Raw genomic sequence first — 18,069 nt, forward strand, 5'->3', positions numbered from 1 at the left:
GGTTGCTGAGCCTCTGGCTAGGATTTTTATGTCCTCGTTGTCCACGGGAATGGTACCAGAGGATTGTTCAAAAAAGGTAGTAGGGATAGTCCGGGTAATTATAGACCAGGGAGCCTTACGTCTGTGGTGGGAAAGCTGTTGGAAAAGATTCTTAGAGATAGGATCTATAGGCATTTAGAGAATCATGGTCTGATCAGGGACAGTCAGCATGGCTTTGTGAAGGGCAGATCATGTCTAACAAGCCTGATAGAGTTCTTTGAGGAGGTGACCAGGCATATAGATGAGGGTAGTGCAGTGGATGTGATCTATATGGATTTTAGTAAGGCATTTGACAAGGTTCCACACAGTAGGCTTATTCAGAAAGTCAGAAGGTATGGGATGCAGGGAAGTTTGGCCAGGTGGATTCAGAATGGGCTTGCCTGCAGAAGACAGAGGGTGGTGGTGGAGGGAGTACATTCAGATTGGAGGATTGTGACTAGTGGTGTCCCACAAGGATCTGTTCTGGGACCTCTACTTTTCGTGATTTTTATTAACGACCTGGATGTGGGGGTAGAAGGGTGGGTTGGCAAGTTTGCAGAAGACACAAAGGTTAGTGGTGTTGTAGATAGTGTAGAGGATTGTCAAAGATTGCAGGGAGACATTGATAGGATGCAGAAGTGGGCTGAGAAGTGGCAGATGGAGTTCAACCTGGAGAAGTGTGAGGTGGTACACTTTGGAAGGACAAACTCCAAGGCAGGGTACAAAGTAAATGGCAGGATACTTGGTAGTGTGGAGGAGCAGCGGGATCTCGGGGTACATGTCCACAGATCCCTGAAAGTTGCCTCACAGGTGGATAGGGTAGTTAAGAAAGCTTATGGGGTGTTAGCTTTCATAAATCGAGGGATAGAGTTTAAGAGTCGCGATGTAATGATGCAGCTCTATAAAACTCTGGTTAGGCCACACTTGGAGTACTGTGTCCAGTTCTGGTCACTTTACTATAGGAAGGATGTGGAAGCATTGGAAAGGGTACAGAGGAGATTTACCAGGATGCTGCCTGGTTTAGAAAGTATGCATTATGATCAGAGATTAAGGGAGCTAGGGCTTTACTCTTTGGAGAGAAGGAGGATGAGAGGAGACATGATAGAGGTGTACAAGATAATAAGAGGAATAGATAGAGTGGATATCCAGCGCCTCTTCCCCAGGGCACCACTGCTCAATACAAGAGGACATGGCTTTAAGGTAAGGGGTGGGAAGTTCAAGGGGGATATTAGAGGAAGGTTTTTTTACTCAGAGAGTGGTTGGTGCATGGAATGCACTGCCTGAATCAGTGGTGGAGGCAGATACACTAGTGAAGTTTAAGAGACTACTAGACAGGTATATGGAGGAATCTAAGGTGGGGGCTTATATGGGAGGCAGGGTTTGAGGGTCGGCACAACATTGTGGGCCGAAGGGCCTGTACTGTGCTGTACTATTCTATGTTCTATGCCCTTAGCCGCAGCTGAGGTACCAGAGGATTAGATGATAACTAATGTTATTGCACTGTTTAAGAAAAGCTCTAAAAATAAATCAGTAAATTAAAAGCCTGATGTCGGTAATAGGAAAGTTATTGGAAGCTATTCTAAGGGACCGGATATATGAGTATTTGGCTAGATAGTGATGGATTAGGAATAGCAGCATGGCTTTGTGCATGATAGGTCATGTTTAACCAATCTTCTAGAGTATTTTGAGGAAGTTACCAGGAAAGTTGAAGAAGGCAATTTTAGCAAGATATTTGACGAGGTAACACATGCAAAATGCTGGAGAAGCTCAGCAGGCAGCATCTACGACAAAGGGTAAACAGTCATTGTTTCAGTGTGAGACCCTTATTTAGGACCTCCCACATGGGAGGTTGGTCAAGAAGGTTCAGTTGCTTGACATTCAAGATGAGGTCATAAATTGGATTAGACAATGGTTTTGTGGGAGAAGCCACAGAAGGGCAGTAGATAGTTGTCTCTCTGAATGGAATCCTGTGACTAATGGAGTGCTGCAGGGATCAGTACTGTGACTGTCATTATTTGTTATCTATTTCAAAAATCTGGATGATAATGTGGTTACCTAGATCAGCAAATTTGCAGGTGACACCAAGACTGGGCACGTAGTGAACAGTGAGGAAGATTATTAGAGCTTGCAGCAAGATCTGAACCCCCTGGAAAAATGTTAAATGGAATTTATGCAGACAAGTGCAAGGTATTGCACTTATGTAGGACGAACCAGGGTAGGTCTTACACAGTGAACAGCTGGGCAGTAAGGACTGTGGTGGAACAAAAGGATTTGGGAATACAAGTCCATAATTCATTGAAAGTGGCATCACAGATAGATAGTTGTAAAGAAAGCCTTTGCCGCTTTGGTCTTCATGAAGTATTGCGTACAGGAGTTGGAATGTCATGTTGAAACATAGAAAACCTATGGCACCATACAGGTCCTTCAGCCCACAATGCTGTGCCAAACACCTAGTTGAAGTTGTATAAGATTTTATTGAGGCCTAATTTGGAGTTGAATTCATGCAGTGGTGTGAAGCAGGGCTGTGTGCTTGCCCCAACCCTGTTTGGCATCTTCTTCGCAGTCATGCTGAAGCACGCCTTTGGAACACCAACTGATGGTGTCTACCTCCACACCAGATCGGACGGGAGGTTGTTCAGTCTGTCCTGGCTGAGGGCAAAAACCAAGGTTCGTGAAATACTCATCAGGGACATGTTGCTTGCAGATGATGCGGTACTGGCAACACACTTTGAAGAGCAACTGCAACGCCTCATGGACAGCTTCTCAAGAGCCTGCCAGGACTTCAGCTTGACCATCAGCCAGAAGAAAACCAACATGTTGGGCCAAGGCGTTGAGCACCGCCCTGCCATTACCATCAACAACTACGAGCTGGAGGTAGTTCACGAGTTTACATACCTTGGCTCCACCATCACAGACAGCCTCTTCCTAGACCCTGAAATCAATAGATGGATTGGATGAGCAGCCTTAACATTTGCCAGGCTGACAAAGAGAGTCTGGGAGAACAGAAAGCTGACGATGCACACCAAAGTTGCAGTCTACAGTGTCTGCATCCTCAGCACACTGCTTTACGGCAGTGAGACCTGGAGCCTCTACTACAGACAAGAGCGGCGTCTCAACGCCTTCCATCTTCGCAGCCTGAGACACATCCTGGACATCACGTGGACTGACCGAGTCACCAACAATGAGGTCCTGGCCCGCACCCAGATACCCAGCCCCTTCACTCTGCTCCAACAACGCCGTCTCCGCTGGCTGGGCCACGTACACTGCATGTCAGACGGGAGGATCCCGAAAGACCTGCTGTACGGGGAACTGGCCTCCGGTAAGAGAGCACAAGGCGCGGCCCCATCTTCGTTTCAAAGACGTTTGCAAGACAGACATGAAATCGAGAGGTGGGAGGACATTGCAAGCGATCACTCTCACTGAAGGCTGGAACTACGCAGAGGTCTGAAAAGAGGAGAAGAGAAGCTGAGGATTGCTGCTGAAGAAAAGCGCACTCGTCGAAAAAACAGCACCAAGACAACACTGGAGGAGAGCGCCTTCAAGTGCAGTCGCTGTAGCCGAGACTGTCACTCCCGCGTGGGCCCCTACAGCCACAAAAGACGCTGCTCTAACACAGACTGAAGCAAGACTTTCCAGGTGCAGATCCGTGGCCTCGCAAGACTAACGGATGCCACCACATAATTTGGAGTACTGTGTGCAATTTTGATCACCTATCTACAGGAAATATGTAAATAGGGTTGAAAGTGTAAGAGAAAATTTACAAGGATAGAATGAATAGGTTAGGACTTTACTCTTTGGAACATAGAAGATTGAGGGGAGGTTTGATACTGGTATACAAAGTTATGAGGGCTACAGATCAGGTTATAGAGCAAGAAGGCTATATCTACTGAGGTTGGGTGAGACTATAACTAGAGGTCATGGGTTAAGGGTGAAGGTGAAATGTTTAAGGGAAATTGAAGGGAAACTTCTTCATTCAGAGGGTGGTGAGAATGTGGAACAAGCTGCCAGCGCAAGTGGTGCATGCAAGCTCAATTTCAACATTTAAGCGAAGTTTAGATAGGTACATGAATGGAAGAAGTATGGGAGGCTATGGTCCGGGTGCAAATCGTTAGGTCTAGGCAATTTAAATGGTTTGGCACAGACTAGATGTTCCAAAGGGCTTGTTTCTGTGTTGTACGTTACTATGACTCTAAACAATAGTGTTGAATTGTGCCATTTGTGGCCATTGGTTCTGAACCGATCAGGTGTTCAAATGCTCAAAATGAAATACATTTAGACCTGCTCAACTCTGCAGTGCATTCAAAAATAATGACAGGTTCAACTCCCAAATCTATCAACTTGCTCAATTACCCCATGGGCCAATGTTGCTGTGATTCTGCAGCACAATAGCAAGGAATCACCAATTGGATCCTTTGTCCACACATAGCATAGGACCTGAAACTCTAGAAATTTTATTGGGGAATGTTGGTTTGCAAATCAGGAAGCAAAAAATATGTATTTTTAAAGACATGCAGAACAGATCTTTCTGGTCCAATGAATTGCAACCCCTAGCAACCCATCTATGTAACCCTGATCTAATCACAAGACAATTTACAATGAATAATTAACCTAGTATCCTGTCCATCTTTAGAACATGGGAGAAAACCCATGCACTCACAGGAAGGATGTACAAACTTCTTACAGACTGCATTGGCATTGAAGTCCAAACTCCAACATCCTGAGATGTAAGAGCGTTGCGCTAATCACTACGCTACCGCAGATCCCCAAGTAAAACAGTTATTTTAGTTTACTTTAACACTTATAACTATGTTGTAATGTTTTATGTGTTTAATCAATTACATTTCATTTTAATAGTTTATAAGTTTTTATTTTTATTCATTATTTCATTTTTAATAGTTAGATACCACTGAAGTTAGAAATGTCTCAGAATGTTAGAGTATTGTAAATCACGTTCAATTATAATCCTAGCTCTGTCTTTTGAAATAATCTCTACTGTATTAGAATACTCATTTCGAATTCTCTCCCCATCTAAATAATAGTCTACCCATTTATTTCTTCCACCAAAGTGCATGACTATGCACTTTCCAACATTCTATTTCATTTGTCACTTCTTTGCCCATTCCCCTAAACTATCTAAGTCTCTCTGCAGGCTCTGTTTCCTCAACACTACCTGCTCCTCCACCTATCTCTGTATCATCGGCAAATTTAGCCACTAATCCATTAATCCCATAGTCCAAACCATTAACTTACATCATAAAAAGCAGCGGTCCCAACACCGACCCCTGTGGAACTCCACTGGTAACCAGCAGCCAGCCAGAACAGGATCTCTTTATTCCCACTCTGTTTTCTGCCGATCAGCCAATGCTCCACACATGTTAGTAACTCCCTTGTAATTCCATGGGCTCTTATCTTGCTCAGCAGCTCGTCTGTGGCACCTTGTCAAAGGCCTTCTGAAAATCCAAGTACGCCACATCTACTACATTTCCTTTGTCTACTCTGCTTGTAATTTTCTCAAAAAATTGCGGTAGGTTAGTCAAGCAGGATTTTCCTTTCAGGAAACCATGCTGGCTTTGACCTATCTTGTCATGTGCCTCAGCTATTCCGGAATCTCATCCCTAACAATCGATTCCAACAACTTCCCAACCATTGATGTCAGGCTAACAGGTCTATAGTTTCCTTTCTACTGCCTCTGACCCTTCTTAAATAGCGGAATAACATTTGCAATTTTCCAGTCATCCAGTACAATGTCAGAATCTATCAATTTTTGAAAGATTTGCTTTGAGTAATTGTGCACATATGCAGTGAATTGAATTGTATAAACCATTGAAACTGATACAGCTGTAGCATCTGCAAAATTCACAGAGCAATTCAAACTTTTCTATGTATCCAGTTTTCTTGCATCATCAAGAAAGTATGTAAATTCTTTTATTATTGGATTTTATCTAGCTAAAGTATACATAATATAACAAGTGCATACCAATTTTATTGTTGGATCAAGCCAAGAATGTAGATCTTTAGAGTTTACTGTGTTTCCAAGCATTTCATAGGGCTTGGCACAGCCTTTTAGGATCATATAGAATGCTTGGTATCCAAATACTGCACAAAATAAAATGATGTTGTTAAAAATAAGGTTTTTTAAACTTGGCAAAATAATTTTGCAGAGAAAATTGAAGAAAAACTTAACATTTCTCGAATATAATGATATTAGGAGTTTAACTGAACTCACAAGGAAATATTTCTTGATAAAAAAAATACAGCAAAATCTTCAGATCTCCAAGCCATTCCTTAGAAATACATCTTGATTGGGCACTGTTGAATCTCTGTTATTTTTCTGTTCCTTAGGGTTCTTCCAGGCATCAAGAATGGTGAGGAATTTTAATTTTTAATGATCAATTATTTTAAAGTTTAAACAAAGATATAGACATTTGAAACTAAGTGAAGAGCAAAGCAGAAATTCAGCAGATCCAATAAAAAGAAAAGAAAAAAAGATGGCTCCTCAGAAAAATCCATCATCTTTATAATCCAGGCAACAGAAATTCCTTAGATAAGAATAAACCAATCAATGGTTGCACAATTACATCACGTGGGAAATATGCTAACACTTAGCCAATGAAAAATGGTGATAAACCATTATGTAACTACTATACTGTACTGCTTTCTGCCAATAATTGGGGACAACTGTGGAAAATAACATGAGTTTGTTAAAAAAAAAGAACAAATTATGATTGAATTATGACTTTAGTCTTACACCGATTCATCTAAAATCTTATAAAAATATTAAAACCCAGTGCATTCCAATAGTACTAAGGTATTATGTCTCTTTTCACCTATGTACTGAGTTCCTAAAGTCAAAGAAATACCTCATCATGACAATGATTTCGCCAATAATCTTGCTGATTGGAATGAGCAAAGTTCCCACCATAAATTACTATTTGTTGCTGCACCTAAGACAACAAAAAAAGCCTTCCTGCCCAATGTGTCAGATGTCAGATCTCTCAGTGGGAAAGCATTTTGGAGATAGTGAACATAGTTCTATCTCCTTTACAATAGCATTGGAGAGAGATAGGAACAGACAAGTTAGAAAAGGGTTTAATTGAAGTAAGGGGAATTATGAGGCTATCAGGCAGGAACTTGGAGGCTTAAATTGGGAACAGATGTTCTCAGGGAAAGGTACAGAAGAAATGAGGCAAATGTTCGGAGGATATTTGTGTGGAGTTCTGCATAGGTACGTTCCAATGAGACAGGGAAGTTATGGTAGGGTGCAGGAACCGTGGTGTACAAAGGCTGTTGTAAATCTAGTCAAGAAGAAAAGAAAGCTTATGAAAGGTTCAGAGATCAAGGTAACGTTAGAGATCTAGAAGATTATAAGGCTAACAGGAAGGAACTTAAGAAGGAAATTAGGAGAGCCAGAAGGGGCCATGAGAAGGCCTTGGCGGGCAGGATTAAAGAAAACCCCAAGGCATTCTACAAGTATGTGAAGAGCAAGAGGATAAGGTGTGAAAGAATAGGACCAAAAAAGATGGAGGTCTTGCTTTGCCTAATCTAAGAATGTATTATTGGGCTGTTAATGTGCGATATATGTCTTTTTGGTCATACTGGGTTGATAAGAGTGATCGGCCAATTTGGGTACACCTGGAACTGAAAGTTGTTAAATAGTTTTATTCAACCTCATTATTGGGAGCTCCTTTACCTATGCAATTAGTTAAAGTTGTGAATTTAAACCTATATCCTGTGATTAAGTATTCTTTACAAATTTGGCTCCAATTCCGCAATTTTTTTAATCTTAAAAAATTTAAACTTTGTAGTTTAATTTACCGAAATTACTTTTTTAAGCCTTCTTTGAGTGATCCAATTTTTTTACTTTGGAAAAATAAAGGTATTAATTCTGTTTTGGATTTATTTAAAGAAGATAGATTGATGTCTTTTGAATAATTAAATGATAAATATTCTCTTTCATACTCACACTTTCAGCAATACCTTCAAGTTAGACATTTTTTACAAAAATATTTAAGTAATTTTCCTTACATATTGGAGGCTGGCCTGTTAGATACTATTATGAGTATGAATCTTTTCATTAAGGGTCCTATTGCGAGAATTTATAATTTATTATTACAATGGGATAAGCGTCCTTTATCTAAGATTAAACAGGATTGGGAAAAGGAACTTAATTTGCCTTTTATGACGGATATTGAAGTTGGTTAACTCTTCTTCAATTTGTGTGAGCCATTCATTGATTTCAATTTAAAATTGTGCATCGTTTGACAAAGGAGAGACTTTTTAAAATCTTTCCTAATGTTGATAGTCATTGTGATAGATGTAAAACTGAGATAGCTACACTGACACATATGTTTTGGTCTTGTTCTATATTGGAACAGTTCTAGAAGTCAGTTTTCTCAACAATTTCTGAAGCACTTAAAATTAATTTACAACCTAATAAATTAACTGTGCTTTTTGGAATAGTTCCTCAAAATATCCATGGTATTTCTGTGCCTGCCCAACATGTTATTACATTTGTTACATTGATAGCTAGGAGGGTCATTTTGTTGAAGTGGAAGGATACATGAGCTCCCACTTTGTCACAATGGTTCTCTCAAGTGATGCTATGTCTTAGTTTGGAGAAAATTAGAAGTCGAACCTTTGAACCTTTATTTGATTTTGAGAAAAGATGGGGCTCATTTGCTCGTTATTATCATTTGAGTTAATTGATATAATTTTTCCACGATCTAATTGTAAATTTTTTAGTATATTTTCTTTTCTTGCTGGCGGTTTGATGTTTATTTTTAGAAGCATTTTGTATGATGCATGACTCCGGGGTTGTACACCTAATGGGTTCTTTTTTTTTTCTCTCTCACTTTTCTGCTTAGTAGGTTTTTTTGTTATCACAAAAATTTTTTTTTTCAATCTTTACGATAATGTTTCTTTTGAGGCATTGTAAGTATTGTTGCTTCAATGTACTCATGCTATTTTTCCTGTATAATATAACAATAAAAAGATTTGAAAAGAAAGAAAGAATAGGACCTATCAAGTGTGACAGTGGGAAAGTGTGTATGGAACTGGAAGAAATAGCACAGGTACTTAATGAATACTTTACTTCAGTATTCACTATGGAAAAGGATCTTGGTGATTGTAGTGATGACCTGCAGCGGACTGAAAAGCTTGAGCATGTAGGTATTAAGAAAGAGAATGTGCTGGAGCTTTTGGAAAGCATCAAGTTGGATAAATCGCCGGGACCAGATGAGATGTACCCCAGGCTACTGTGGGAGGTGAAGGAAGAGATTGCTGAGCTTCTGGTGATGAACTTTGCATCATCAATGGGGATGAGAGAGGTTCCGGAGTATTGGAGGGTTGCGGGTGTTGTCCCCTTATTCAAGAAAGGAAGTAGAGATAGCCCAGGAAATTATAGACCAGTGCATCTTACCTCAGTGATTGGTAATTTGATGGAGAAGATCCTGAGAGGCAGGATTTATGAACATTTGGTGAGGCATAATATGATTAGGAATAGTCAGCATGACTTTGTCAAGGGCAGGTCGTGCCTTACGAACCTGATTGTATTTTTTGAGGATGTGACTAAACACATTGATGAAGGAAGAGCAGTAGATGTAGTGTATATGGATTTCAGCAAGGTATTTGATAAGGTACCCCATGCAAAGCTTATTGAGAAAGTATGTAGGCATGGGATCCAAGGGGACATTGCTTTGTGGATCCAGAACCAGCTCGTTCACAGGAGGCTAAGAGTGGTTGTAGACGGGTCACATTCTGCATGGAGGTCGGTGACCAGTGGTGTGCCTCAGGGGTCTGTTCTGGGACCCCTGCTCTTTGTGATATTTATAAATGACCTGGTTGAGGAAGGGGAGGGATGGGTTAGTAAGTTAGCTGATGATGCAAAGGTTGGGGGTGTTGTGGATAGTGTGGAGGGTTGTCAGAGGTTACAGCGGGACATTGATAGGATGCAAAACTGGGCTGAGAAGTGGCAGATGGAGTTCAACCCAGATAATTGTGAAGTGGTTCATTTTGGTAGGTCAAATATGATGGCAGAATATAGTATTAATGGTAAGACTCTTGGCAGTGTGGAGGATCAGAGGGATCTTGGGGTCCGAGTCCATAGGATGCTCAAAGCAGCTGTGCAGGTTGACTCTGTGGTTAAGAAGGCATACAGTGTATTGGCCTTCATCAATCGTGGAATTGAATTTAGGAGCCAAGAGGTAATGTTGCAGCTATATAGGACCCTGGTCAGACCCCAGTTGGAATACTGTGCTTATTTCTGGTTGCCTCACTACAGGAAGGATGTGGAAACCATAGAAAGGGTGCAGATGAGATTTACAAGGATGTTGCCTGGATTGGGGAGCATGTCTTATGAAAATAGGTTGAGTGAACTCGACCTTTACTCCTTGGAGCGATGTACGATGAGAGGTGACCTGATAGAGGTGTATAAGATGATGAGAGGTGTTTATCGTGTGGATATTCAGAGGTTTTTTTCCCAGGGAATAAAATGGCTGTTACAAGAGAGCACAGGTTTAAGGTGCTTGGGAGGAGGTACAGAGGAGATGTCAGGAGTAAGTTTTTTTTACGCAGAGAGTGGTGAGTGCGTGAAATGGGCTGCCAGCAATGGCGGTGGAGGCGGATATGATAGGGTCTTTTAAGAGACTCCTGGACAGGTACATGGAGCTTAGAAAAATAGAAGGCTATGGGTAACCCTAGTAATTTCTAAGGTAGGGACATGTTTGGCACAACTTTGTGAGCCCTGAAGGGCCTGTATTGTGCTGTAGGTTTTCTAATGTATTACAGAGATGCTATGGAAGTACAAGGGCATAGTTTCTCTCCTGATTCTATCATGCTTTGTAAAATGATGGATTATTAAATATCGTTACAAGCTTGGAATTTACTACATTGCTGGAAAACTAATGATAATTATTTTTGGAAACAAGAGATGCCAGAAATCTAAGCAAGACACACAAAATGCTGGAGGAACTCAACAGGCCAGGAGGCATCTATGGAAAAGAGAATAGTCGATGCTTCAGGCTGAGACCCTTCATCAGGACTGGAGAAAAAAGACTGAAGTCAGGGTAAAAAGGTGGAGAAAGGGGAGGAAGAAACACAAGGTGATAGGTGAAACCAGGAGGTGGGGAGGAGTGAAGCAAAGAGCTGGGAAGTCGATTAGTGAAAGAGATACGTGGCTGGAGAAGGGGGAATCTGATAGTAGATGACAGAAGGGCATGGAAGAAAAAAAGTGGGAGGAGCACCAGAGGGAGGTGATGGGCAGGTAAGGTGAGAGAGGAAAATAGGAGTGGGGACATAGTGAATGAGCGGGGAGGGGGGGCATCACCAGGGGCATCACCTTATATTCCAGCTGGGTAGCCTCCAATCAAGATGGCATGAACATTGATTTTCGAACTTCCGGTAATCCCCACACCCTCCTGTTTCCTCACCATTCCCCATTCCCCTCTCTCACCTTATTGCATTACCTGTCTATCATCTCCCTCTGGTGGTCCTCCCCCTCTTCTTTCTTCCATGGCCTTCTGTCATCTCTGATCAGATTCCCCCTTCTCCAGCCATGTATCTCTTTCATCAATCAAATTTCCAGCTCTTTATTTCTCCCCTCCACCACCCCCCTTCCAGTTTTCACCTATCACCTTCTGTTTCTTTCTCCCCTCTCCCCCACCTTCTTAATCTGACTCCAGTCTTTTCTTCTCCAGTCCTGATGAATGGTCTTGGCCCTAAATGTTGGTTGTAAGCAAGGAAATAATGCTGACCCTTTATTAAGACAACAGTCATGCCGCACTTAGAGAATCATCAACAGTTTTGCCCATATCTCATAAAGGATTGTCATTTGAGAGAGTCCAGAGGAGGTTCACGAGGATAATTCCAGGAATGAAGGGGTTAACATATGAAAAATGTTTGGCAACTTTGGACCTGCACTCATTGGAATTTAGAAGAATGCGGGGGAGGGGGGGTGAAATTGAAAGGACTAGATATGGTGGACGTGGGGAGGATGTTTCCTACGGTGTGGGTATCCAGAACTAGAGGGCATAGCCTCAAAATTGAGGGAGACCCTTTAGAGCAGAGGTAAGGAGGAATTTATTTTAGCCAGAGAGTAGTAAATCTATGGAATGCTCTGCCACAGACTGGTGGAAACCAAGTCCGTGCATATATTTAGGCAGAAGTTGATCGTTTCCTGACCGGTCAGGGCATCAAAAGATATGGCGAGAAGGCAGTCGTATGGGTTGAGTGGGATCTGGGATCCACCATGATGGAATAGTGGAGCAGACTCAATGGGCTGAATGGCCTAATTCTGCTTCTATGTCTTATGGTCTTACTTTTTTTCCATAGATGCTGCGTGGCCTGCTGAGTTCCCCCAGTATTTTGTGTTTTGCTTAATATTTTTGGAAGAAGGTTTAGCTACTTATATAAACTCCAATTCAAATGAAGCAAGCAACATTGACAATCCATACTTGCAGGAACAATTTTGAAATTAGTAACAAATGTCAAGTTCCCACAAACTATTTGTACTTGGGTACAAAAGTGAATCTTCTGATAAAAATCAGGGAATTTTAGGAATCAGAATAGCATACAGATTAATGCTATCTGTTAGATCCAGGAGAGGAATACATAGCATGTTTACTTTTGATAGAGTTGAATGCAATGAGCAACAGCAACTAATGAGTTTGCTGCTTATATATTGGCAGATAAAAGCTGTTAGAGAAAAATCAGTTTAATTTTATACTGCATATTACTTCTGCTATAGAAAGTTCTGCCATAGGCTTTAAGGAGCCCTAAATGCTGAAGGCTAAGGGTCATATATCATGAAATGCCAAGTGTACCAGGCAATAAGCTTGTGTACAATGGCTTTGTATACAGTTAAGTCCTATTCAAATTTATACTAGAGATTTAATCTGACTGACCAGCCTCCAAGCTTCAAAACCTGCCTTGATAGAGTACTGGTCTGTAATCCAAAGTTCATACGGCTGCCATATGAGGATAACTTCAGCAGATTCTTCTGCCCTAGCTATTTTTAAATGAAATGATCATGTTTCTTATTTAAAATGAGAGGAAGGATAGTAGATTAGAGTACTCACTTGTAAGGTTACTGACTTTCACTTTGCTCACTCATTTCTATATTTAAGATTTATTTTATAGCATCTGTCTTGTTCCCTGCTTCAGTCATAAAAACGAAAGTAAGTGAATGCAACCCTGAATAATTTGAAACATTTGCATTTATACTTATTGTAATTGGAACAAAAAGACCACACATTAAAATAGTCAATTCAAACATATTATATCTAATCAACATTCCAGCAAAGTACAACAGATATACCTATGCAACCTCTGTCCCATGATTCCATGATTATCCGTCCACTTAGATCTTTCAGCTCTGGGTCTGTAAACTGTGTGTTGATTGCTGGAAATAATCTCAGTATTTTATAAATAATCAGATGCTCGGAGCGTGTTCTGTAATAGGGACTGAAAGAAATTGAAAAGCATTTGTAAAACAATATTCTGATTTGTCCGACATTCCAAATCAATAGCATTCTTGCTTTATCTCCTTGGTTTATTTTATAGATTACCTAGAGAATCTTAAGATGCATTTGTACTCCTGTCATATCTATGACTAAACATATTTTCATCTATCAGTTATAGAAATATCTCTAATCATTTGCAGGATCAGACTGCTTTTCCCCTGAGATTATCCTTAACTTAAATGCTTGGGTTCAGATATTTCAATAATAGGCACAAGTTATGAAGAAGTGGAGGCTAAACTGCATACCCCTGCTGAACATGTGTTGAAATCATAATTTGCCAGAAACAAGGCACGACGTTCACTCCTCTTGCCAGCTATCCTGATTTCAGTGCTCAGTTAACAACAGCTATGTTGTTGTTTGCTTAGTACATCAGTACATGGCTAATTTCATGAAAGGCAAATCTTAACTGATTAAAGCTAGCATCCACTTCTTAAAGGACAGCTGTACTAGGGTGGTGTAACACACTGTAAGGTTTCACTGCTAAGGCTAATGTAATGGCCTCTATGCAATCTTCCACTGTTAAGGTAATGGTTTCTCTGTAGCAGCAATGTTTGGGTTATGACTAGAGATAACAGGACTTTGGAATTCAGTGGCTATCCAATGGGAGAAATGTTGTTTTTTCTTGTGTGTCTGGGAGCCAGGTTTTTTGCAGTCTTTCATCAAGGAGCGATGAAGAGGGAAGACACGTGTGGAGAGAGCTGGTAGACCACCGGACGGAGTGGACTGGGATCTGAGGGTCCAAAGGTCGGCAACGCTCAGAGGAGACCGATGGTGGAAGAATGACTACTGAGTGAGCTCCAGTGTAATTTTGACTTTGACTTGGACCCTTTGTTTTGTTTATTTTCATTACTAACCCTATATTCAGATTAAGATTCATAAACGCTATCATTTAATTGCATATTGGGTACTGTCTGATATTTTGCATTGTGGGTTTGTAACTGGGGGTACGTTACACAGCATCCACACAAACGTGATTACCCAGATTGGCGGGGCTGAAAACTGATTCCCCTAGACAAACACGAGCTGAGTGAGCCTGAGGGTCACAGTGGCAATAAGTTTGAAAGTCACCTTTGAACCTGTAGAAATGTCACACAAGTTGTAACAGAGGAAGCTGTAAAATTTTCAGATGCTACAGTGGACACAGACTGGAGGAATATCTTCTACCAGCAGGGACCTGGAGACCATCCACACATTGCAAAGATAGCAGGAGTAGATAGCTATGAAAGCGTGCCAGCCATGCTGTCAATAACGAGGCTCAAAAAGTTCAATGACCTCAGAGTACAGTCAACGTCATTCAGTTATCATCAAATATCTTCTTCCATTAACTGCAAATCTAGGTTCACATTTTGCTTAGCAAACCACATAACCAACATTGACCTACTGATTATCTCTTCCAATTAGGACTTGGGTTTAACAGCCATGCACTTCATTACACTGACATGTACATTTACCACTACACTAAGACTCACATATCTCAACTTGCAGTCAAAGACCAGTTGCTTTGAACTATGGTAGAGGCATCATAGAAACATAGAAAATAGGTGGAGTAGGCCATTCGGCCCTTCGAGCCTGCACCACCATTTATTATGATCATGGCTGATCATCCAACTCAGAACCCTGCACCAGCCTTCCCTCCATACCCCCTGAGCCCCGTAGCCACAAGGGCCATATCTAACTCCCTCTTAAATATAGCCAATGAACTGGCCTCAACTGTTTCCTGTGGCAGAGAATTCCACAGATTCATCACTCTCTGTGTGAAGAAGTTTTTCCTCATCTCGGTCCTAAAAGGCTTCCCCTTTATCCTCAAACTGTGACCCCTCGTTCTGGACTTCCCCAACATCGGGAACAATCCCCCTGCATCTAGCCTGTCCAATCCCTTTAGGATTTTATACGTTTCAATCAGATCCCCCCTCAATCTTCTAAATTCCAATGAGTACAAGCCCAGTTCATCCAGTCTTTCTTCATATGAAAGTTCTGCCATCCCAGGAATCAATCTGGTAAACCTTCTTCGTACTCCCTCTATGGCAAGGATGTCTTTCCTCAGATTAGGGGACCAAAACTGCACACAATACTCCAGGTGTGGTCTCACCAAGGCCTTGTACAACTGCAGTAGTACCTCCCTGCTCCTGTACTCGAATCCTCTCGCTATAAATGCCAGCATATCATTCGCCTTTTTCACCGCCTGCTGAACCTACATGCCCACTTTCAATGACTGGTGTATAATGACACCCAGGTCTCGTTGCACCTCCCCTTTTCCTAATCGGCCACCATTCAGATAATAATCTGTTTTCCTATTTTTGCCACCAAAGTGGATAACTTCACGTTTATCCACATTAAATTGCATCTGCCATGAATTTGCCCACTCACCCAACCTATCCAAGTCACCCTGCGTCCTCTTAGCATCCTCCTCACAGCTAACACTGCCGCCCAGCTTCGTGTCATCCGCAAACTTGGAGATGCTGCATTTAATTCCCTCATCCAAGTCATTAATATATATTGCAAACAACTGGGGTCCCAGCACTGAGCCTTGCGGTACCCCACTAGTCACTGCCTGCCATTCTGAAAAGGTTCCGTTTATTCCCACTCTTTGCTTCCTGTCTGCTAACCAATTCTCTATCCACATCAATATCTTACCCCCAATACCGTGTGCTTTAAGTTTGCACACTAATCTCCTGTGTGGGACCTTGTCAAAAGCCTTTTGAAAATCCAAATATACCACATCCACTGGTTCTCCCCTATCCACTCTACTAGTTACATCCTCAAAAAATTCTATGAGATTCGTCAGACATGATTTTCCTTTCACATCATGTAATATCATTCAATAATTTATTTTCCTCTTCTTCTAAAGAAATAGTGTATAATCAGTACAAGCATTACCAAATTAGAAAATTTACAAGAAATGCATAATACAGAAAAAAAGAATGATTATCATAAATGAAGCAGCCATGACTAGTGTCCTTGGCCAGCAAAAGGGCTGAAACTAGTGAAAATCAATTATTTACTACCTAAACATGTACCCCACTTCTCACTCCTAGATGGATTAAGCAGCTATCTCATTTTTAAAAACTCTCCCCTTACACTATGCCTTTCCCCTTTCAAGTAGCCAAGCATTGCCACTTAGCCAGATGGCAATAAGGGAGTACGATGATATCAAGATACAAAATCTCCTGATATGAAACTCATTATTATCAACTAGTATTGATATATACTTTATACTTTATTGTCACCAAACAACTGGTACTAGAACGTACAATCATCACAGCGATATTTGATTCTGCGCTTCACACTCCCTGGATTACAAATATTAAATATTAAAGATATTAAAAATAGTTTAAATTAGTAAATATTAAAAATTTAAATTATAAATCATAAATAGAAAATAGAAAAATGGGAAGTAAGGTAGTACAAAAAAACCGAGAGGCAGATCCGGATATTTGGAGGGTACGGCCCTGAATCCTGACATTGGTCAGGAGTCACCATACAGTGACCTATGTGTATGAGTGACCTGAAACAATAGCAGGGTGAATAAATATTATAATCACAGATTCATAGAAATGTACAACACAGAAATGGACCCTATTGACCCACCTCATCCATTCAGTTCAAAGTTCAAAGTGAATTCATTATCAAAGTACATATATGTCACCATATACAATCCTGAGATGCATTTTCTTGTGGGCAATCACAGAAAATACAAAGAAACACAATGGATTTAATGAAGGACCATACCCAACAAGAAAAACAAACAACTAATTGAGCAAGTAGAAAAAGAGAAGAAATAATAATAATAAATAAAAATGCAATAAATATCGAGAACATGAGTTGAAGAGTCCACAAGAGAGCCCATAGGTTGTGGGAATATTCAGTGATGGGGTGAGTAAGCTGAATGAAGTTATCCTCTCTAGTTCAAGAGGGTAACAACTGTTCCTGAACATAGGATCTGTTGGGTCTTGAGGCTGCTGCACCTCCTTCCTGATGGCAACAGCAAGAAAAGAGCATAGCCTTAACCTGAGAAAAAGACTGATCTTATCAATATCTCTCATGATTTGATAAACCTCTATAAGGTCACTCTATAAGCCTCCTTCATCTCAGGAATAAAACAGTCTCAGCCTAACCAGTCTCTCTTTGTAGCTCGAATGCTCTAGATCTGGCTACATGCTGATGAATCTTCTTTATACCCTCTCTAGCTTAATTACATCCTTCCTAATAGTATGGTGATCAGAACTGCATATAATATTCCAGATATAGTCTCACCAATGTCCTATACAGCTGTAACATGATGCCCTAATTCTAATACTCAATGCCCTTCCTTCCAATACTGCGTGATGTCCTGGTCATTTCCAGCATTTCTTGCCTTTGTAATCACTCCAATTTGTATTTCACAACTCATATGATTTTGCTTTGTTTTCTGACTTACTACTTCATTAATTTATCAAGCAGACAATTCTGCAAACAGCATTAATCTCAGCAACCCAAGGGTGAAGCCTTCTACAGATAATACATTTGCCCTACCATCACATCTCACTCTCTCTGC

General features: G+C 40.8%; 1 protein-coding gene across 2 annotated transcripts in view; it reads right to left on the minus strand.

Moving 5' to 3' along the window:
- cnbd1 (cyclic nucleotide binding domain containing 1) overlaps nucleotides 1-18,069 on the minus strand; it is a 148,491-nt gene that overhangs the window by 43,741 nt on the left and 86,681 nt on the right. For both annotated transcript variants that reach the window (XM_063061641.1, XM_063061649.1), the window contains exons 5-6: nucleotides 13,331-13,476; nucleotides 5,996-6,114 (exon numbers count right to left, since the gene is read on the minus strand). In XM_063061641.1, coding sequence (XP_062917711.1) covers nucleotides 5,996-6,114; nucleotides 13,331-13,476 — 265 coding nt within the window. The remainder of the gene's footprint in view (nucleotides 1-5,995; nucleotides 6,115-13,330; nucleotides 13,477-18,069) is intronic.

The sequence above is a fragment of the Mobula hypostoma genome, chromosome 1 (genome assembly GCF_963921235.1).
Source record: "Mobula hypostoma chromosome 1, sMobHyp1.1, whole genome shotgun sequence".
NCBI lineage: Eukaryota > Metazoa > Chordata > Chondrichthyes > Myliobatiformes > Myliobatidae > Mobula > Mobula hypostoma.